The 17,550-nt window shown below is 38.7% G+C and overlaps 1 protein-coding gene across 4 annotated transcripts; it reads left to right on the top strand.

Moving 5' to 3' along the window:
- Positions 1–705: 705 nt before the first annotated feature.
- Positions 706–16,528, top strand: LOC141586777 (uncharacterized). Of its 4 annotated transcripts, XM_074408109.1 has the most exons (11): positions 706–784; positions 2,222–2,338; positions 4,288–4,395; positions 4,479–4,586; positions 4,667–4,777; positions 4,858–4,968; positions 5,434–5,541; positions 5,625–5,732; positions 5,813–5,905; positions 11,693–11,741; positions 16,275–16,528. In XM_074408109.1, the coding sequence occupies exons 1-10, from the start codon at positions 734–736 to the stop codon at positions 11,732–11,734; spliced, it is 957 nt and encodes a 318-aa protein (XP_074264210.1). In that variant the 5' UTR covers positions 706–733; the 3' UTR covers positions 11,735–11,741; positions 16,275–16,528. The 4 variants fall into 4 exon arrangements, with proteins under 4 accessions (XP_074264210.1, XP_074264212.1, XP_074264211.1 ...); XM_074408111.1 differs by lacking the exon at positions 5,813–5,905 and having other exon boundaries at positions 4,476–4,586; XM_074408110.1 differs by lacking the exon at positions 11,693–11,741 and having other exon boundaries at positions 4,476–4,586.
- The last annotated feature ends 1,022 nt before the right edge of the window (positions 16,529–17,550 follow it).

Here is a 17,550-nt window from a genome sequence, read left to right as displayed (position 1 = left end):
TTACGGAGGTTTTCTTCAGGATTTATAACCGTCTGGTTCGGGTGGCTATGGAGGCTAGGACAGAAGCTAGAAAGGCTTTGGAACAAGGATCTAGTGAGGCACAAGATGATGGATGTACTGACCAGGGCCTGGGGATGAGTATGCTTCGTAATGGAACTCCAGTTTACGTTACGGGGACGGTGGGCTCATGCTCTATGATCAGACTGATGGTTGATGCTAGCTGGCGAAAGTCGTGTGAAGCATCGTGGGGGTGGATTGCTTTGGACATGGGGGGCCATGTGATTTGTAACGGTAATGGAAGGGGATTTTCTAAATCACCATTACAGGCGGAGGCCCTAGGGGTTACGAAGGCACTTAAATGGGCGAGGGATTGCGGATTCTTTCATGTGGAAGTCTCTTCTGATTGCCTACAACTTCTGGCCCAGTGGGCAGGAAATGGAGCAAGACATTACCTAATTGCGGGCATCCTCGATGATATTGCTCTCTTGTCGACTAAGTTTCACTGTTTATGTTTTAGTTATGTTTGTAGGGAACGTAATGGAGCGGCTCACCGACTTGCACGGCGGGCCATGACAATGGCTTAGGAATCTGTTTTACCAGTTGCCAAAAAAAAAAAAAAATAATAATAATAATAATAATAATAATAATAATAATAACCGACTAGAAAAGCACGCTATAAATAGAAGATCATGTCAAAGCAATTTCATACAACAAATCACACTTGTCTTAAGAAATGGAGTTTCAAATGAAAGTCCTCGTTAGCAGTGTTCTTGTCCTATTGTTTGTAAGCTTTTCTACTACCAATTTCTTTTGTTACATGTTCCATTATTACTTGGTTTATTTCTTACGATAGGTTTCACTTTTGGTGGATATATCCGTTATAAGCTTGTTATGAGTTAAGTATCACCCACATAGGTAGATAAGACAAAAAGTAGAATGCATAGGGAATCACAAATGACTTGTCTTTATCTTCCTATGTGGGTTTTATTTGAACCGTCACAAGTTTGTGACATATATCGGCCGTCACAAATGAGAATTTCTGTATTTTTTATCAGAGTTAGATTTAGAGCTGACAAAAGCTGACCCGACTCGAGGAACCCGACCCAACTCGCCTGAAACCCGACCTACTACAACCCGAAAATTGGGTGAACCAAAACCGACCTGATTCGACCCGAACTGACCCGATAACCGATAGCAGCCTTAAATTTTTCAACCCAAACTCGACCGGTGGGTCGTGACTCGATATTTTCTCAACCCGATAGATGGCCCGATAATGAACTAGCTTAGTAATGGTTTAAAGAAAACCAAATTGACATTCATCTTAATTATTTTCACTTAATACTACAATTAATACACCCACTTATTGTTTAAACATAAAATTAGTAAATTACCATCTAAAATTAAATATATAAAACAAAATATATGCGGATAACCTGGCCCGACATTGACCCGCTAATGACCCGACCTGACTTGTCACTCGTTGATGACCCGGCCTAAAGATGACCTGACATGAACCGAACCGAACCGACCCGAACTCGTAACTGACCCGACATAACCCGAACCCGCTTTGACCCGACCCGTAACCGACTCGAGTGATCCGATTGCCACCTCTAGAGTTAGTCTTCTTTTAAGTGTATCCATCTTAACATTAAAACGAGTTAAGTATCATCTCATTTGTATATATAAGATAAATATGTTTATTTTTCCTATGCATTATGATTTTATCTTGTTCATACTACTCGACTTATGTTAAACTTAAGACGGATATATCTGCCTTAAATAAGAATAGTGCGATAGTTTAGCTTAGCTATAAATTAAAAGTTACTTTAATAATTTTGGTCGATAGTTTAACAATATATTGCACCAATATATTGCGAATATCGTTTTAATGATCAAACGGATCCGAATACCAATATTTGATGGTAATAATCTGATCATATGATACCCATTAGATCTGTTTTACAGTTAAAACGAATATTGTCGTCTTAAACAAGTAGTCAAGTATATTGGCCGGTAATAAGTTCCATATCCACTATATTGTTAACGATTTATTTATTGTTAATAAATGAATTGGCCTTTTATACAATGGGACCGTCTTACAACGTGAGAGACTGCCTTGTGCAATAATTACCGTAAACTTTTTGGAGTAGTAATAATTTGGATTATAGCGTGTGTTTTTAGTTTATTGAAAATATATTGAATGGATTTATAATTACAACAGCTTGCCATAAGTGATGGGATGCAAACCCCGGGTGCATACTGGGGAGAAAAAGCCATTAACGAGCTGATAGCACATGGACAAGATGGAGATGACACATTGTTCGTCAGGGAAATTAAGGTAAGCTCACCGCTAAAATTTATTAATTGCAATTGAGGGCTTGATACCAACCGTTCATCACGAAAAACGGGACTCTCACCCGGTCAGGATCACAAACAATGGAGGAGTACTAATCTAATATTTCTCCATCCCATATATTTATATAACTATTTTATTTTAGAGTATATGTATATCATGCATTTGTTAACCATTCTCCGTATGTATGGGTGCGGCCCAGGCCCCGTAATGTACTAATCTTATCACAAATCCGGTGAATGATTCAGGGACTTTGCTTAATGCGGTTCTTAAAGCAAAAAATAAAAATATTGTACTGTAAAAAATACTAATGTAGGAGTCTGTGGCTTTCAGCGACTTTTGTGAAAAGACATGAGTGATTCGCGGCTTAAAACCCAATTGTACATTTGGCCACTTGTGATAATTTGTTTAAGCTAAATCACTTCAATAATTTTAAATTTTTTTAATTATTAAGTATTATTTTGAAAAAAAATCCTTCAATAAAAGTAAACTTCCTTTAACTTAATTATTAGCATGGGATGATGCCTGTGACTCCTTGGTAATGTGTCTTTAATTTATACCCTTTTCAAATTAAGGTTTAATTTGCGAGTTTTTTTTTCCAAAATAGGCGATTTTCACTAATTAATTATCAAAATCGGTCGAGTTTTAAATTAATTGTCGAAAATGGGTCCACGTGACTTGGTATTGACGAAGCTAGTGTGAGGGTAAAGTCGCCAGGGCGGGTGGCGACTTGTGTAGTCTTATTTCCCGCATTTTACGACGAAGGAACTCGCCAAGGGAGCTGACAACCATCAGACCAAATCGCCAGCCCCAATGGCATTTTGGATTTGAGAGGCTTCACAAAATTTGGAAAAAACCACCACCATAATGGATTCAGAGCCGCCATGCTGCTTGGCGAGGTCGCCAGCCGCGTTGGCCATTTGGTCCTGCATGCTATTAACCGTAAAAGTTAGGTTTGGTTACACTTTGGGCTTAGTCGCTGACCGAGATGGGACTTAGATACGAACCTAGCTTCGGGTATGATGTCGACCCATTTTGGGTAATTAATTTGAGATTCGACCCATTTCGTTAAATAATTAGTGAAAATCGCCCAATGTGAAAAAAAATTCTTAATTTGCACTCTTTTAGCTCCGGCTGAAAACTTAAGAATGACTGTTATATGACTCAATTACCATTATGTATATACATTATCCATCTATTAACTTAGTCCCTTCTATCATTGTAAGTGATTGAGAGGTTTTGGAGTAAATTTAAAGGGAGAGAATGCTACCAAAATGGGGTAGAGGATTTGAGGGTGGGGACTTGGGGGTGGGCGGGCATGCAAATCCCCTGTCTTAATTTGTGTCACATTTTATGTTCTATTGCTTTCTCTTAATGAACATAACCACTTTGATATATATTATTACCAATTTAATTATTTGAGGTGTGATGTGTCAAGATATTAAGGTGATGAGACACAAGATGAGATGTAAAAGTAGGACAAATGATCTCAACTCGTGCAGGTGGGAGTGTGGGATGAAGATCTTTTACTCCTGGCTTTAAACACAAATAAGCCATCTTTTAAAAACTAAATTTATTTGCTCCTCTTGTTTGACAAAAGCATAGCAGTATAATTTTAAAAGAGACACATAAGGTGATAAATAGTATAAGTATTTTTCAATCTCATGATGTTTAACAATGAAACAAGTCTTTATCATAGACAAATGAAAACGACATAGAATTTGTAAATGATATCGAACATAGAGTCCTAATCGAAATTTCTTTTGGGGCAACCACAAAAGTGCAACTTCAAAAGTTGCACACAAGGAGATAATAATGTTTGATTGTTGAGTTCCATAAGCACTTATAAATATCATGATGTTTACAATGAAAGGAATATGTTTATCAGGGGCAAATTTGATGATGTTTACAAACAAATACATGTTTATTACCAGGGGCTAAATGGAGAAGAGATGAAATTTCTAAATGATATCGAGTTTAGCCCTAATCCGGCTTCCAATTGGCACAAACGTAAAAGTGTCATTTCAAATGATGCAAACAAGGTGATCAATAATATCTTATTGTTAGTTTCATGAACACCTCTTAATCACATGATTTTAACAAAGAAAGACATGTTTGTTAGCAGGGGCTAGATGGAGAAGAGATGGAATTTGTAAATGATATCGAGTTGAGTCCTAATCCGGCTTCCTATTGGCGCAAACGTAAAAGTGTTACTTCAAATGAGGCTCACAAGGTGATAAATAATATCCTTTTATTAGTTTGATGGACACTTGTTAATTTCATGATGTTTAAAATGAAAGACGTATTTATTAGCAGAGGCTAAATGGAGAAGAGATGGTATTTGTAAATGATATCAAGTTTAGCCCTAATCCAGCCTCTAATTGGCGGAAACATAAAAGTGTTACTTCAAATGACCCACACAAGGTAATAAATGATATCATATTATTAGTTTCATGAACACCCCTTAATCTCATGATTTTAACAAAGAAAGACGTGTTTATTAGCAGGGGCAAAATGGAAAAGAGATGGAATTTGTAAATGATATCGAGTTCAACCCTAATCCGGTTTCCAATTGGCGCAAACGTAAAAGTATTACTTCAAAACAGGCACATAAGGTGATAAATAATATCCCTTTATTAGTTTGATGACCACTTGTTAATCTCATGATGTTTAAAAAGAAAGACGTGTTTATTAGCAGGGGCTAAATGAAGAAGGGATAGAATTTATAAATGATATCGAGTTTAGCCCTAATCCGGCCTCCAATTGGCGCAGACGTAAAAGTGTTACTTCAAATGACGCACACAGGATAATAAACAATATCCTATTATTAGTTTCATGAACTCCTCTTAATCTCATGCTTTAAACAAAGAAAGACGTGTTTATTAGCAGGGGCTAAATGAAGAAGGGATAGAATTTATAAATGATATCGAGTTTAGCCCTAATCCGGCCTCCAATTGGCGCAGACGTAAAAGTGTTACTTCAAATGACGCACACAGGATAATAAACAATATCCTATTATTAGTTTCATGAACTCCTCTTAATCTCATGCTTTAAACAAAGAAAGACGTGTTTATTAGCAGGGGCTAAATGGAGAAGAGATGGAATTTGTAAATGATATCAAGTTTAGCCCTAATCCAGCCTCCAATTGGCGCAAACGTAAAAGTGTTACTTCAAATGACGCACGCAAGGTAATAAAAAATATCCTACTATTAGTTTCATGAACTCCTCTTAATCTCATGATTTTAACAAAGAAAGACGTGTTTATTAGCAGGGGCTAAATGGAGAAGAGATAGAATTTGTAAATGATATCGAGTTCAACCCTAATCCGGTTTCCATTTGGCGCAAACGTAAAAGTGTTACTTTAAATCATGCACACAAGGTGATAAATAATATCCTTTTATTAGTTTGATGAACACTTGTTAATCTTATGATGTTTACAATCACAGACGTGTTTATTAGCAGGGGCTAAATGAAGAAGAGATGGAATTTGTAAATAATCTGATTTTCAATTGGCGTAAACGTAAAAGTCTTACTTCAAATGAGGCACACAAGGTGATAAATAATACGAGTATCCTTTTATTAGTATGACGAAAACTTCTTAATCTCATGATGTTTACAAAGAAAGACGTGTTTATAATTAGCAGGACCTAAATAGAGAAGAGATGGAATTTGTAAATGATATCGAGTTTAGTCCTAATCTGGTTTCTAATTGGCGTAAACGTAAAAGTGTTACTTCAAATGAGGCATACAAGGTGATAAATAATATCCTTTTATTAGTTTGATGAACACTTTTTGCAGTATAAAGCCTAGGGACAGGCAATAATGCTGTCTGGCTTGCAGGATAGTTTATAAATACCAAATGCCCTTGGAAAATTCTGAAATTTTGTGACAATTAAGTTTAAATATCAAACTAAAACTGTGCCAAATCTCATGAATTTTGAAAGACTCTAAGTATTTTTAATATCAACTGAAACAGCCTGAAATCTTGAGATTGCAGACAACAGACTCAACTAAAATATGGGATTTGTTTGTGTAGGATAAATATATTGTTAAGACCCTAAATTTCCACAGAAGATTCACAGGAAATCCAAGATAATAACTTAACAAATTTTAGACTCAAATCCACAGTGAACACAAGATTAAAGTTTGAACTTTACTCAACACAATTAAACTGAACCACAGTCAAGCACAGGTTCAACTTAATAATGCCAAACTGACTTTGATCAATTAACCATAGAGATCACAGGTTAATTATTAGGCCAGGGATTCAAACTACAGTTTTAACACAAGTTTGAAAGAAATGAGAGAAGTCTCAAGGCTAGCTTTTTCATTTAAAATAATCTACTTCAAACAGTTGAGACACAGATCCTTATATAGGCCTTGTCTTTGAATTACAGCTCGAAAACCTAGCAATCCAAGGGCCAAGATTTAATCTAGGATGAATACAAACTGTTTTAAATATATTAAAAGCTGGAAATTAAAATTACTAGGTGAAAAATAAATAGCAATGGGTAAAAACAGACTGAAATAAAGCATGGAATGCAGTCCTTGTCAGTTGTCTCCTTGTGCACAGGTTACTGGTGCTTTGGCTGCTAGCAAAGTCAAGGATTTTTGTAATCTTTCCACGGAAGGCTTTTGAGGAGAAAAGGAGCAGTGGTCCTTCTTGGACAGTTCCACAATTGCCTCACCAAAAATAGAAAGTCTGCTTTATGCTTTATCAACTCTTTTCAGCAGCATGTGACTGATTGTCCTTGCTTGTTTTCTGTGCTGAGTTTCCCTTGCATTTCCGTGGCTGATCTTGGATGTTTGAGACTCTTGATAGACTTAGTTGAGGCCTCCTCCAGCTGGCTATATACGCAGTGGAAGCTAGACTGGTGAACCTCTTGGTGTGTTGAGGGTGGAGTATGGGATGTTGCCTGGTCTTGGTTTGTGGCTTGGTCAGGGTTGTGAACACCTGATCCATCTTCTGTTGCATCCTCCACTTCTTGAAAAGGGCTTGACCTCAAGGCTGGCCTCTCTTCCTCATCAGATTCACCATAGTAAGGACCCGGGTCTTCTACATTGAATGTTCTATGCACTCCAATCTCACCAGGAAGGTCTATCTTGTAGGCATTTGGACCAATTTTCTCAATGACTTCAAAAGGACCCTCTGCTCTAGGCATCAGCCTATTCTTCCTCTTAGAAGGGAACCTTTCCTTCCTTAGTTGGATCCATACAAGATCACCTGGCATGAACTCTTTCTTCTGTTTAGGAGTCTTGTCCTATTTCTTATACCTGTCATTGGCTTTCTCAATTTGTCTTTTGACAGTTTCATGGAGCTTCAGCATCTGTTCCACCCTCTTCTTAGCATCATACTTTACTTCCTCCTTATGTACACTTGAAAGATCTAATGGAATCATAGGATTGATCCCATAAACCACTTCAAATAGACTATGACCAGTTGCAGATGATGGAGTTCTGTTGAATGCAAACTCAGCTTGTGGCAGTTTCAAATCCCAATCTTTTAAAGACTTGCTAACAATGCACCTCAATATTCTCCCAAAGGTTTTGTTGGTGACCTCAGTTTCGCCATCTATTTATGGGTGGTTGGAGGTGCTGAACAATAATATTGTGCTGATAAGCTTCCATAATGTGTTCCAGAAATAACTCACGAACTTGACATCTCTGTCTGAGACTATGGTCTTAGGAACCCCATGTATCTTGACAATGTTACTGAAATAAAGTTCAGCAACACTCACAGCATCCTCAGTTTTCTTACATGCTATGAAATGAGCCATTTTACTGAATCTGTCAACAATAACCATTACTGAGTCATTTCCTCTTTGAGTTCTTGGCAAGGCTATTATGAAATTCATGCTCACATCTTCCTAAGGTTTGTTTGGCACTGGAAATGGTGTGTAGGGGCCTGCTTGAAAGGAGCTCTTGGCTTGCTGGCAGATGGAGCACCTCCTGAGTGTTACCTGGACACCCCCCCTCATTTTGGGCAAGTAGAATTATTCCTACAAGATATCCAAAGTATTTTGTACCCCAAAATGACCTCCTAATCCATTGGAGTGAACTTCTTTGATCAACAGATCCCTGTATAAGCCTCTTGAAACACATAGCTTGTTTCCATTGAACAGGAAACCCTTCTACAACAAGAACTTGGTTCCCTGAATCTTAGTTCCTTCTGTTTGAGCTAGCCAATCTTCATAAAAGTCAGGATCATCTTTTTATAGCTCTTTCATGAACTCAAACCCAAGAACTTTCTGCTCCATAACTGACAGCAATGAATACCTTCTGGATAGTGCATCAGCAACAATGTTTTGCTTGCCCTCTTTGGATTTGCTTGAAAATGAAGGATTGTAAGAACTCAACCCATTTGGCCTGCCTGTGATTTAACTTGTGCTGGCCATTGATGTATTTCAAAGCTTCATGATCTAAATGCAGCATAAAAGGTTTTGGTTTCAAGTAGTGGCTCTAATGCATAAGAGCTCTAACAATGGCATAAAATTCTTTATCATAAGTGGAGTAACTCAGCTTGGCTCCACTTAGCTTCTCATTGAAGTAGGCCACATACTTCCTCTCTTGTATTAATACAGCTTCTATGCCAACAAAAATGGCATCACATTCCACCTCAAACAGGCAATTAAAATCGGGCGACTGAGAATAGGTGCCTCACACAACATTCTTTTGATCAAGTTGAATGCCTGCTGAGCAGTCCATTTGTATTCTCCTTTCTTCATACACTCTGTGATAGGGGCAGCAACAACACTGAAGTTCTTGATAAATCTCTTGTAAAAGAAAGCAAGGCCATGGAATCCCCTCACCTCAGTGATGTTCTTAGGAATTGGCCAAGATTTAACAGCATCAATCTTATCTTGATCCACTGAAATCCCTCTCCCAGAGATAATATATCCTAAGAACTTAATGTTAGATGCCAAGAAGGTGCACTTCTCCAATTTTCCAAACAATTTGCTGCCTCTCAGAATTTGAAATACTTTCTCAAGGTGGCTTAAGTGTTCTTTCGTGGTCTTCTTTGTAAATTAAGATATCATCAAAGTATACCACATCAAACCTTCCCAAGCAAGGCCTCAACACTTATGTCATCAACCTCATAAATATGCTGGGGGTATTTGACAACCCAAATGGCATAACCAACCATTCATAAAGCCCTTGCTCAGTTTTGAAGGAAGTTTTCCACTCATCACCTTCCCTGATTCTCACTTGGTGATAACCTAAGATCATTCTTAGAGAAGATCCTGGCCCCACTTAACTCATCCAGCATGTCATCCAACCTAGGTATAGGAAACCTGTACTTGACTGTGATGTTGTTGATGGCTCTATTGTCAATACACATCCTTCAAGTGCCATCCTTCTTAGGTACCAACAGTGCTGGGACAGCACAAGGACTCAAGGATTCCTTTACAAATCCCTTGTTCATCAACTCATCAATTTAATTCTGTAATTCCTTTGTAGCATTAGGATCACACCTATATGCAGGCCTGTTAGGGAGTATAGATCCTGGCACAAGGTTAATATGGTGCTCAATACCTCTTAGTGGAGGCAGTCCACTAGGTAATTAAGCAGGGACGACATCCTGGTATTGCTCTAGTAATGGCCTAACCGCTGTTGGGAGTTGATGCTCCACATGCTCACAAATCTCTTTGGACAACAAGATTTGAACAGGCTGTTCTTGTTGCATTTCTTTGACTATTTCTACTTCAGATAGAAATAGAACCCCATTAAGTCCATCAGTCACACTTTGACTCCCATAGTTCTTCTGATTAGGTGGTAAAGGAGTCAAAGTAATCTTTTTGCTGCCTTGGTTAAAAGAATAGGTGTTGCTCCTTCCATGGTGGATAGAATTCTTGTCAAATTCCCATGCTCTACTCAATAGTAGGTGGCATGTATCCATAGGGAATACATCACACAAGATCTCATCTTTGTAAACATTGCCAATTGAAAATGGAACCAGGCACTGTTAATCCACCTTGACCTCTACTCCTTTGTTTAGCCATCTGAGCTTGTAAGGGTTGGGGTGCTCCTGGGTATGGAGGTTAAGCTTGTTAACCATGGTGATAGATGCTACATTGGTGCAGCTTCCTCCATCAGATCAAGTTGCATACCCTGCCCTGAATAGTACATCTACTCCTAAAAATGAGGGACTTCTGATCCTCCTCCAAAGGTGCTTGTTGAGAGTACATTACCCGCCATAGAACCAGACTATGGCCTATGTCAAGATGAGCCATGACCATTTCCTGGCTGGATTCCTCCTCAAGGGTTGTCTCCTCATTCACTGGCTCCTGTTCATACTCAACTGAACCCTCTCTTTCCCATTCCTCTACTTCCATTGCTGTTAGTGCTCTCTTGGAATGACAATCCTTCCTGAAGTGACCATACCCTTGGCATTGGAAGCACTTAATCTTTTCCTTGGTCAGAGTTGGGTTGGACTTAGGGAACATGGGTGCTTTCTCCTTGTCTACTCCTGTTTGAGACACTGGTTTAGGTGTCTCAGCAATCTTAACAATAGTGTAGGGTCTATAGACAGGTTTTGGTTTAAGTGTGGCAGGTTTAGACTTTCCAATTTTCTCCACTCTGAGTGCTAAGTTGACAACATCATCATATGACCAAAGTGGTTGCATTCTAACCTTATTAGCAATATTCTTATCAAGCCCTCTAAGAACCTAGCAATCCTTTGCTCAAGCTTCTCATTAATCTCACACTGTATGGTTATTGTTCAAACTCCCTTAAATAGGTCTCAAGGGGTCTCTCATCCTGTCTAAGCTTAGACAACTTAATGAACAAGTCCTGAGTATAATCTTCGGTGACAAATTTATCCAATAATTTCTTTTTAAGCTTGGACCAAGATTTATTAGGTTCCTTCCCTTCTCTTATCCTCTGATGTTTAAGGTTATCATACCACAGTAAGGCATATCCCTTTAATTTCAGCACAACAACTTTATAAGCCTTTGCATCATTGTAGTTTTTATCTTTTCAACATCCCTAATCCATTCTAGTAAGTCATCAGGGTTAAGACTATCAGAAAAATCAGGAATTTCTACCTTTAAATGCTTGTCTGCTTGCTCAAGAGCCTCCTCTTGTGTTCTGATGCTTTCCTTAGATTTTGATTCATATACATGTGGTGGTTGTCCTCTCCCTGCTCCAATAAAGAAGCCTCTGCCTCTACCTCTTCCTCTGGCAGGTGGCTGTCTTCTTGGATCATGGTTTGAGAACCTCTCCATCACTACATGGACAACATTGAGTAGTGTGTCTACATTTCCTGCAAGAGTTTCTATTCTGGTTTCAATACCAGTAAGTCTCTCTTCACTCATGGTTGGTTTTGTGTTTTTGTTGTAGGTAGGGATAATGAACTCACAGCTTTTCTCAACCGAAGACTAACACAAAGGTGGAATTGTGTTAAACATGAGCTCTGATTACCAAAATGCAAGTATAAAGCCTAGGGACATGCAATAATGTTGTCTCGGCTTTGCAGGATAGTTTAAAAATACCAAATAACCGTGAAAAATTCTGAAATTTTTTTGGTGAAATGTGAATTGATATTAATAAGCATTAGCAAGTTACATCACCATACACACCACGACCTTCCTACAACATACCAGTTAACTAGTTATACCTACACTAGCTAACCAATTACACCCAGCTCTCGTTCTACATTTAGCAAGATTGTTATGAGCTCTACCAATTACATCATGTTTAATTCTATCAAAAAGAAAACCAGGAGTAGGCAGAACCCCTTCCACTCTACATCTATTACGAGCATCCTAAATGTGATAAATGAGACTAGCAATCCCAGCATAAGTAACTTGCTTCTGGAACAATGATGGACACCTCCAACTGTAACACCAAAGTAAAGGCTCCTTATCTCCCATATCAATTTGTAACCAATTCTGAACCAAATACAGGCAGCGTCTACTGAATGCACAATGGAAGAAAATGTGATCTTTACTTTCATCCTCTTGCTGGCAAAGAACACACACAGTCTCAGAACAGATTTCATGCGCCACAAGCCTATCTCTAGTGGATAGTCTGTTGAGAGCATACAACCAAAAGATAAAAGAATGCTTTGGAACATTCATTTTATTCCAGACCATAGGCCACCAGGGGACTCTAGCAGTGTCAGAATGGAGCCACTCATATCCTTTCTGCATAGAATAATCACCTGAGACCCAGGAATCATTGCTATAACCTGGCTTGAAAATTTCTTTGATCTTGCAGATTTGCCGCCAAGACCAGCTAGACTGCAAGGGTGGTTGATAGTTTCACCAGGGTTTATTCTTAATATATATGGCATTGACCCACTTAATCCAGAGGTGGTCTTGCTTACTAACAATCCACCAGGTAAACTTAGCTATGCTAGCCTTATTCCAATCAGCATAGTTAAGAAAACCTAACCCTCCATGTTGCTTGTTGTTGCAACAAAAGTCCCAGGAAACTAGAGGATTTTTGAACTGATCATTTCCTGACCAAAGGTAATTTATGCAGATCCCAGCAATCTTGTTGATGACAGTGGTACGGATAAGGAATATTCTGGCCCAATATGCATGCAGCTGAGATAAGACAGCCTGTATGAGCACCATCCTATCTGCATAGCTTAGCTTTCTGGCACCCCAACTACGTATTCTAGCAACAATTTTATCCACCAACTTATTACAGTCCCCCACAGAGAGTTTCTTATAAGAGATGGGGATTCCCAAATACCTGAAAGGGAAAACCCCTAAAGCAAAGTTGGAGAGATGAAGGATCTTTGTCTTGTCCTCATGGCAAATCCCATTCATAAAAAGTTCAGACTTGTCATGGTTAACAGCAAGACCTGAAGCTTCTTCAAAAGTCTTGAGGGCCCTCAATAAGATCTATATGGAGAAGCAATCCCCTCTACTGAATAGCAGGAGGTCATGAGCAAAGCATAGATGACTCGGCTTTAAACTTCTACAGAGGGGGTGGAAATGAAAACCTTTCTTAGCAGTCACAACAGCCAGGATACGAGACAAGTACTCCATGCAAAGGGTAAACAGAAGGGGAGACATGGGATCCCCTTGTCTGATCCCCCTTTTGCCATGGAAGTAACCAAACTGATTCCCATTCAAAGAAAGAGAAAAAGAAGTGGAAGTCACACATGCCATAATCCATCTCACCATTGTTTCAGGAAAATGCAGACTCACTAAAACATCCTTAATGAAGGTCCATTGAATAGTATCATAGGCCTTCCTAAGGTCTATTTTCATTAGAGCCCTAGGAGATCAACTCTTTCTATTGTAGAGTCTGACTAAGTCCTGACAAATAAGGACATTGTCAACAATATCAATTCCTTTTATAAATGCAGTTTGGTTGTGGCTAATGATATTTCCCAGGACATCATTTAATCTGGAGCATAAAATCTTGGTGATGCATTTGTAAAGCACATTACAACACGCAATGGGCCTGAAATCCATAACAGTTTCAGGTTTCTCCTTCTTGGGTATGAGAGTGATAACAGTTGCATTGAGTTGTTTAAGGAGCGTACCATTCCTAAAGAAGTCCTTAACAGCTTGGATGATTTCAGGACCAACCACAGGGAAGGCATCCTTGAAGAATTGATTGGTGTAGCCATCAGGTCCAGGAGCTTTATCAGGTGGTATGGAGAACAGAGCATCCTTGATTTCTGCATCAGTGACTTCTCTTATCAAAGCAGTAGCCTGGCCCTCAGAAACCAAAGTCCCATGAGCCATAACTCCCTTGCAAACTGGAATCACAGCTCTGTCACTGCCCAGCAAGGAGATGTAGTAGTCAAGGAAAGATTGCTCAATGGTAGAATTATTGTCACATATGATCCCCTGCATATCCTTAATTTTCAGCACTTTATTACTTCTCCTTCTGGCTTTGATAGAGCAATGGAAATAATGGGTGTTATCATCACCATTATTTAACCATTGCAGCTTGGCTTTTTGAGCCAGGAAACTCCTCCTGGCCTCCTCTAACTCAGAAAAAGATTGAGCAGCTTGCTTTTCCTCTTCCAGTAGAGTAAAATTACCAGGGTCAACATGAACCTTCTTTTGAATGTCATGAAGCAGGGCCTCTGCAAGATGAGAAGCTGTCTCAACATGACCAAAATACTCCCTGTTCAGTTCCTTCAGAGGAGCTTTAAGATGCTTCAGTTTTTTGACCACTTGAAACATAGGGAAACCTTTGATAGAAGTGCTCCAAATGTCCCTTACCACATTTAAGAACTCACCACACTTCCCCCACATGTTAAAATAATGGAATCTGGATGTGAGTTTAGGTGTGTCCTGCCATAGATCAATCATACATGGACTGTGGTCATAGAGCCCTTCAGGTAAGAAAGAGATACTACCCTCAGGACCCTCCAACACCCATTGATCATTAGCCATAATTCTATCTATTCTGCTGTACACTCTATCCTCTCCAGCTTGCTTATTATTCTACGTAAAGAAAGAACCAGAGGAAGCCACATCACACAAACCACAATTCTCAGCACAGTCTTGAAAGCGTTGTACCTCAGATGCAGTAATAGCGGAGCCTATACGTTCATCCATAAAAAGAACATTGTTAAAGTCACCCATCACTAGCCAAGGATCCCTCATACAGTTACCAAGAGAATTCAAGGCATGCCATAAGTCCCCCCTTTCATGGCTTTTGTTGAAACCATACACCATAGACAGAGTTCATGAAAAGTTCTTGAGCAAATAAGTCACTCTCACATGAATGACTTGAGCATATTTGGAAACCAGTTCCACCTTATAGACCTGTTCATCCCACATAATCCATATTCTACCCCCATCTTTAATATCATTATTATGAAGTAACTGCCAATGCTTATTCAACCGATTCTTCACCTTTTCAATGTTATTAGTTCTTACTCTAGTTTCTAACAATCCACACAAGCCACTATTATTCAGATGCAAGAGACGTCTAACATCTCCTTGCTTATTTGGCTTGTTTATTCCCTGACATTCCAAAAAGCAATACTAGTCATTTTCTACAAATAGTCTACTCCTCCTTACTCTAGTAGCAGGTCCATTACTCCTGCCTAGACTTATGATCATTCTATCCATGAAAGATCTACCCTCACCCCTACCTTGAGCTTTGTCAGGACCTTGTCTCAGCAGTTTAGTAATAATTCTGGCAGGTGTGATGGTATTCAGGATCCCTCCATTAAATGGCATAGGAGTAACTATAGCTGTAGGATCAATTGTGGGAAGTGGTATCTCCACAGGTGTAGGTGCAGTAGGAGGAACAGGAGGAGCCTGAGTAGGCTTAGGTCTCCATTCCTGCCTGGCCTTACCTTTGTTTTGAACCACCTCCTTTTTCTTCCTACAAACATTAGCTAGATGCCCCATGCCTGAACATTCAGTACATTTCACAGGTTTCCACTCATAATGGACTATTTGCCTGTGACAAACATCCTTTTCATCCAAAATTTCGATAACATCAGGAAAATCTTGTCCCATGCTGACCTCAACCATAACTCTGGCATAGCCCAAGAATGATTTAGTGTGAGTAGCAGTGTCAAGTGTCACAGGTTTACCCACTAAACTGGCAATTTTATTCAGAGCTAAACCCCAGAATTTTAGGTCCAAACCATAAAACCTAATCCAGACAGGTACAACCTCCACATCAGATTTAACCATTTTGACATCAGGAGTCCAATCCTTGACAACCAAAGGTTTGTTATCAAAGAAAACTGGTCCTGATCTCAACACAGTTTGCTTGCTAGTGGCATCTTTAAATCGAACAACACAAATACCATTAGCGAGAGATGAAACAGTATCAATATCATGAAATTTCCACACTCTACGTAAGAAACCACCCAAAACGTAACCAGGAGGGTTAGCACCCAGCACGTAACAGAAAATAGCATTGGTCCAGTAGTCAATTTCCGATTGAACATCTTCAATATCTAATTTGAGTATTACCTTATCAGATACCGAAGACGCTGAATTATTCTGATTAACCGGCAAGCACTCCTCCTCCGATTCAACGCGATCATCATCAGGTGCCACTTCCTGAGCCAGATCAAACGGCTGAATCACAGAAGCAGCAGATTTCTCAGGTTGATCATTCCGCGAACGACTAGAGGAACCGACTTCAAAGTTATCCTGATCATGAATTTGTATATTATTTGGCGTACTACTAGATTGTTGTGAATTATTAATTGATGAATTATTATTATTTTTTGTATTTTTGTTATTTTTATTAGGTGTGTTATTGTTAGAAAACTTAGTATTACCTTTCTTATTTTTAGCCATTGCTGAAAAATTAGTTAGGATTCTAAGCTTTTTCTCTCATAATTTTCTCTCTCTATACGGTTTTGTGGATTTAAATTCTGAAATTTTGTGACAATTAAGTTTAAATATCAAACTAAAACTGTGCTAAATCTCATGAATTTTGAAGGATTCTAAGTATTTTTAATATCAACTAAAACAGCCTGAAATCCTGAGATTGCAGACAACAGACTCAACTCAAATATGGGATTTGTTTTGTAGGACAAAGATATAGTTAATACCCTAAATTTCCACAGAAGATTCACAGGAAATCCAAGATAATAACTTAACAAATTTCAGACTTAAATCCACAGTGAACACAGGATTAGAGTTTGAACTTTGCTCAACACAATTAAACTGAACCACAGTCAAGCAGAGGTTCAACTTAATAATGCCAAACTGACTTTGATCAATTAACCACAAAGATCACAAGTTAATTATCAGGCCAGGGATTCAAACTATAGTTTTAACACAAGTTTGAAAGAAATGAGAGAAGTCTCAAGGCTAGTTTTTTCACTCAAAATAATCAGCTTCAAACAGTTGAGACACAGGTCCTTATATAGGCATTGTCTTTGAATTACAGCTCGAAAACCTAGCAATCTAGGATGAGTACAAAATGTTTTAAATATATTACAAGATTTAATCTAGGATGAGTACAAAATGTTTTAAATATATTACAAGATGAAAATTAAAATTACTAGGTGAAAAGTAAACAACAATGGGTAAAAAACAGTGAAATAAAGCATGGAATGCGAGTCCTTGTCGATTGTCTCCTTGTGCACTGGTGGACTGGTGCTTTGGCTGCAAGCAAAGTCAAGGATTTTTGTAATCTTTCCACGACAGGATTTTGAGGAGAAAAGGAGCAGTAGTCCTTCTTTGACAGTCCCACAATTGCCTCACCAAAAAGAGAAAGTCTGCTTTATGCTTTATCAACTC

Source organism: Silene latifolia, chromosome 6, assembly GCF_048544455.1.
Source record: "Silene latifolia isolate original U9 population chromosome 6, ASM4854445v1, whole genome shotgun sequence".
Classification (NCBI taxonomy): domain Eukaryota; kingdom Viridiplantae; phylum Streptophyta; class Magnoliopsida; order Caryophyllales; family Caryophyllaceae; genus Silene; species Silene latifolia.
The sequence above is the reverse complement of the archived record's forward strand: the minus strand, read 5'-3'. Positions and strand labels throughout refer to the sequence as shown.

What these genes read in the sequence shown, in the direction of transcription:
- LOC141586777 (XM_074408109.1), top strand. Translation starts at nt 734, where the DNA reads ATGGAGTTTCAAATGAAAGTCCTCGTTAGCAGTGTTCTTGTCCTATTG. An exon ending in GTGTTCTTGTCCTATTGTTT is followed by an intron (nt 785 to 2,221) that starts GTAAGCTTTTCT and finishes TAATTACAACAG; the next exon opens with CTTGCCATAAGTGATGGGAT. An exon ending in CTTCAAATGAGGCACACAAG is followed by an intron (nt 5,906 to 11,692) that starts GTGATAAATAAT and finishes TTTTTGTTGTAG; the next exon opens with GTAGGGATAATGAACTCACA.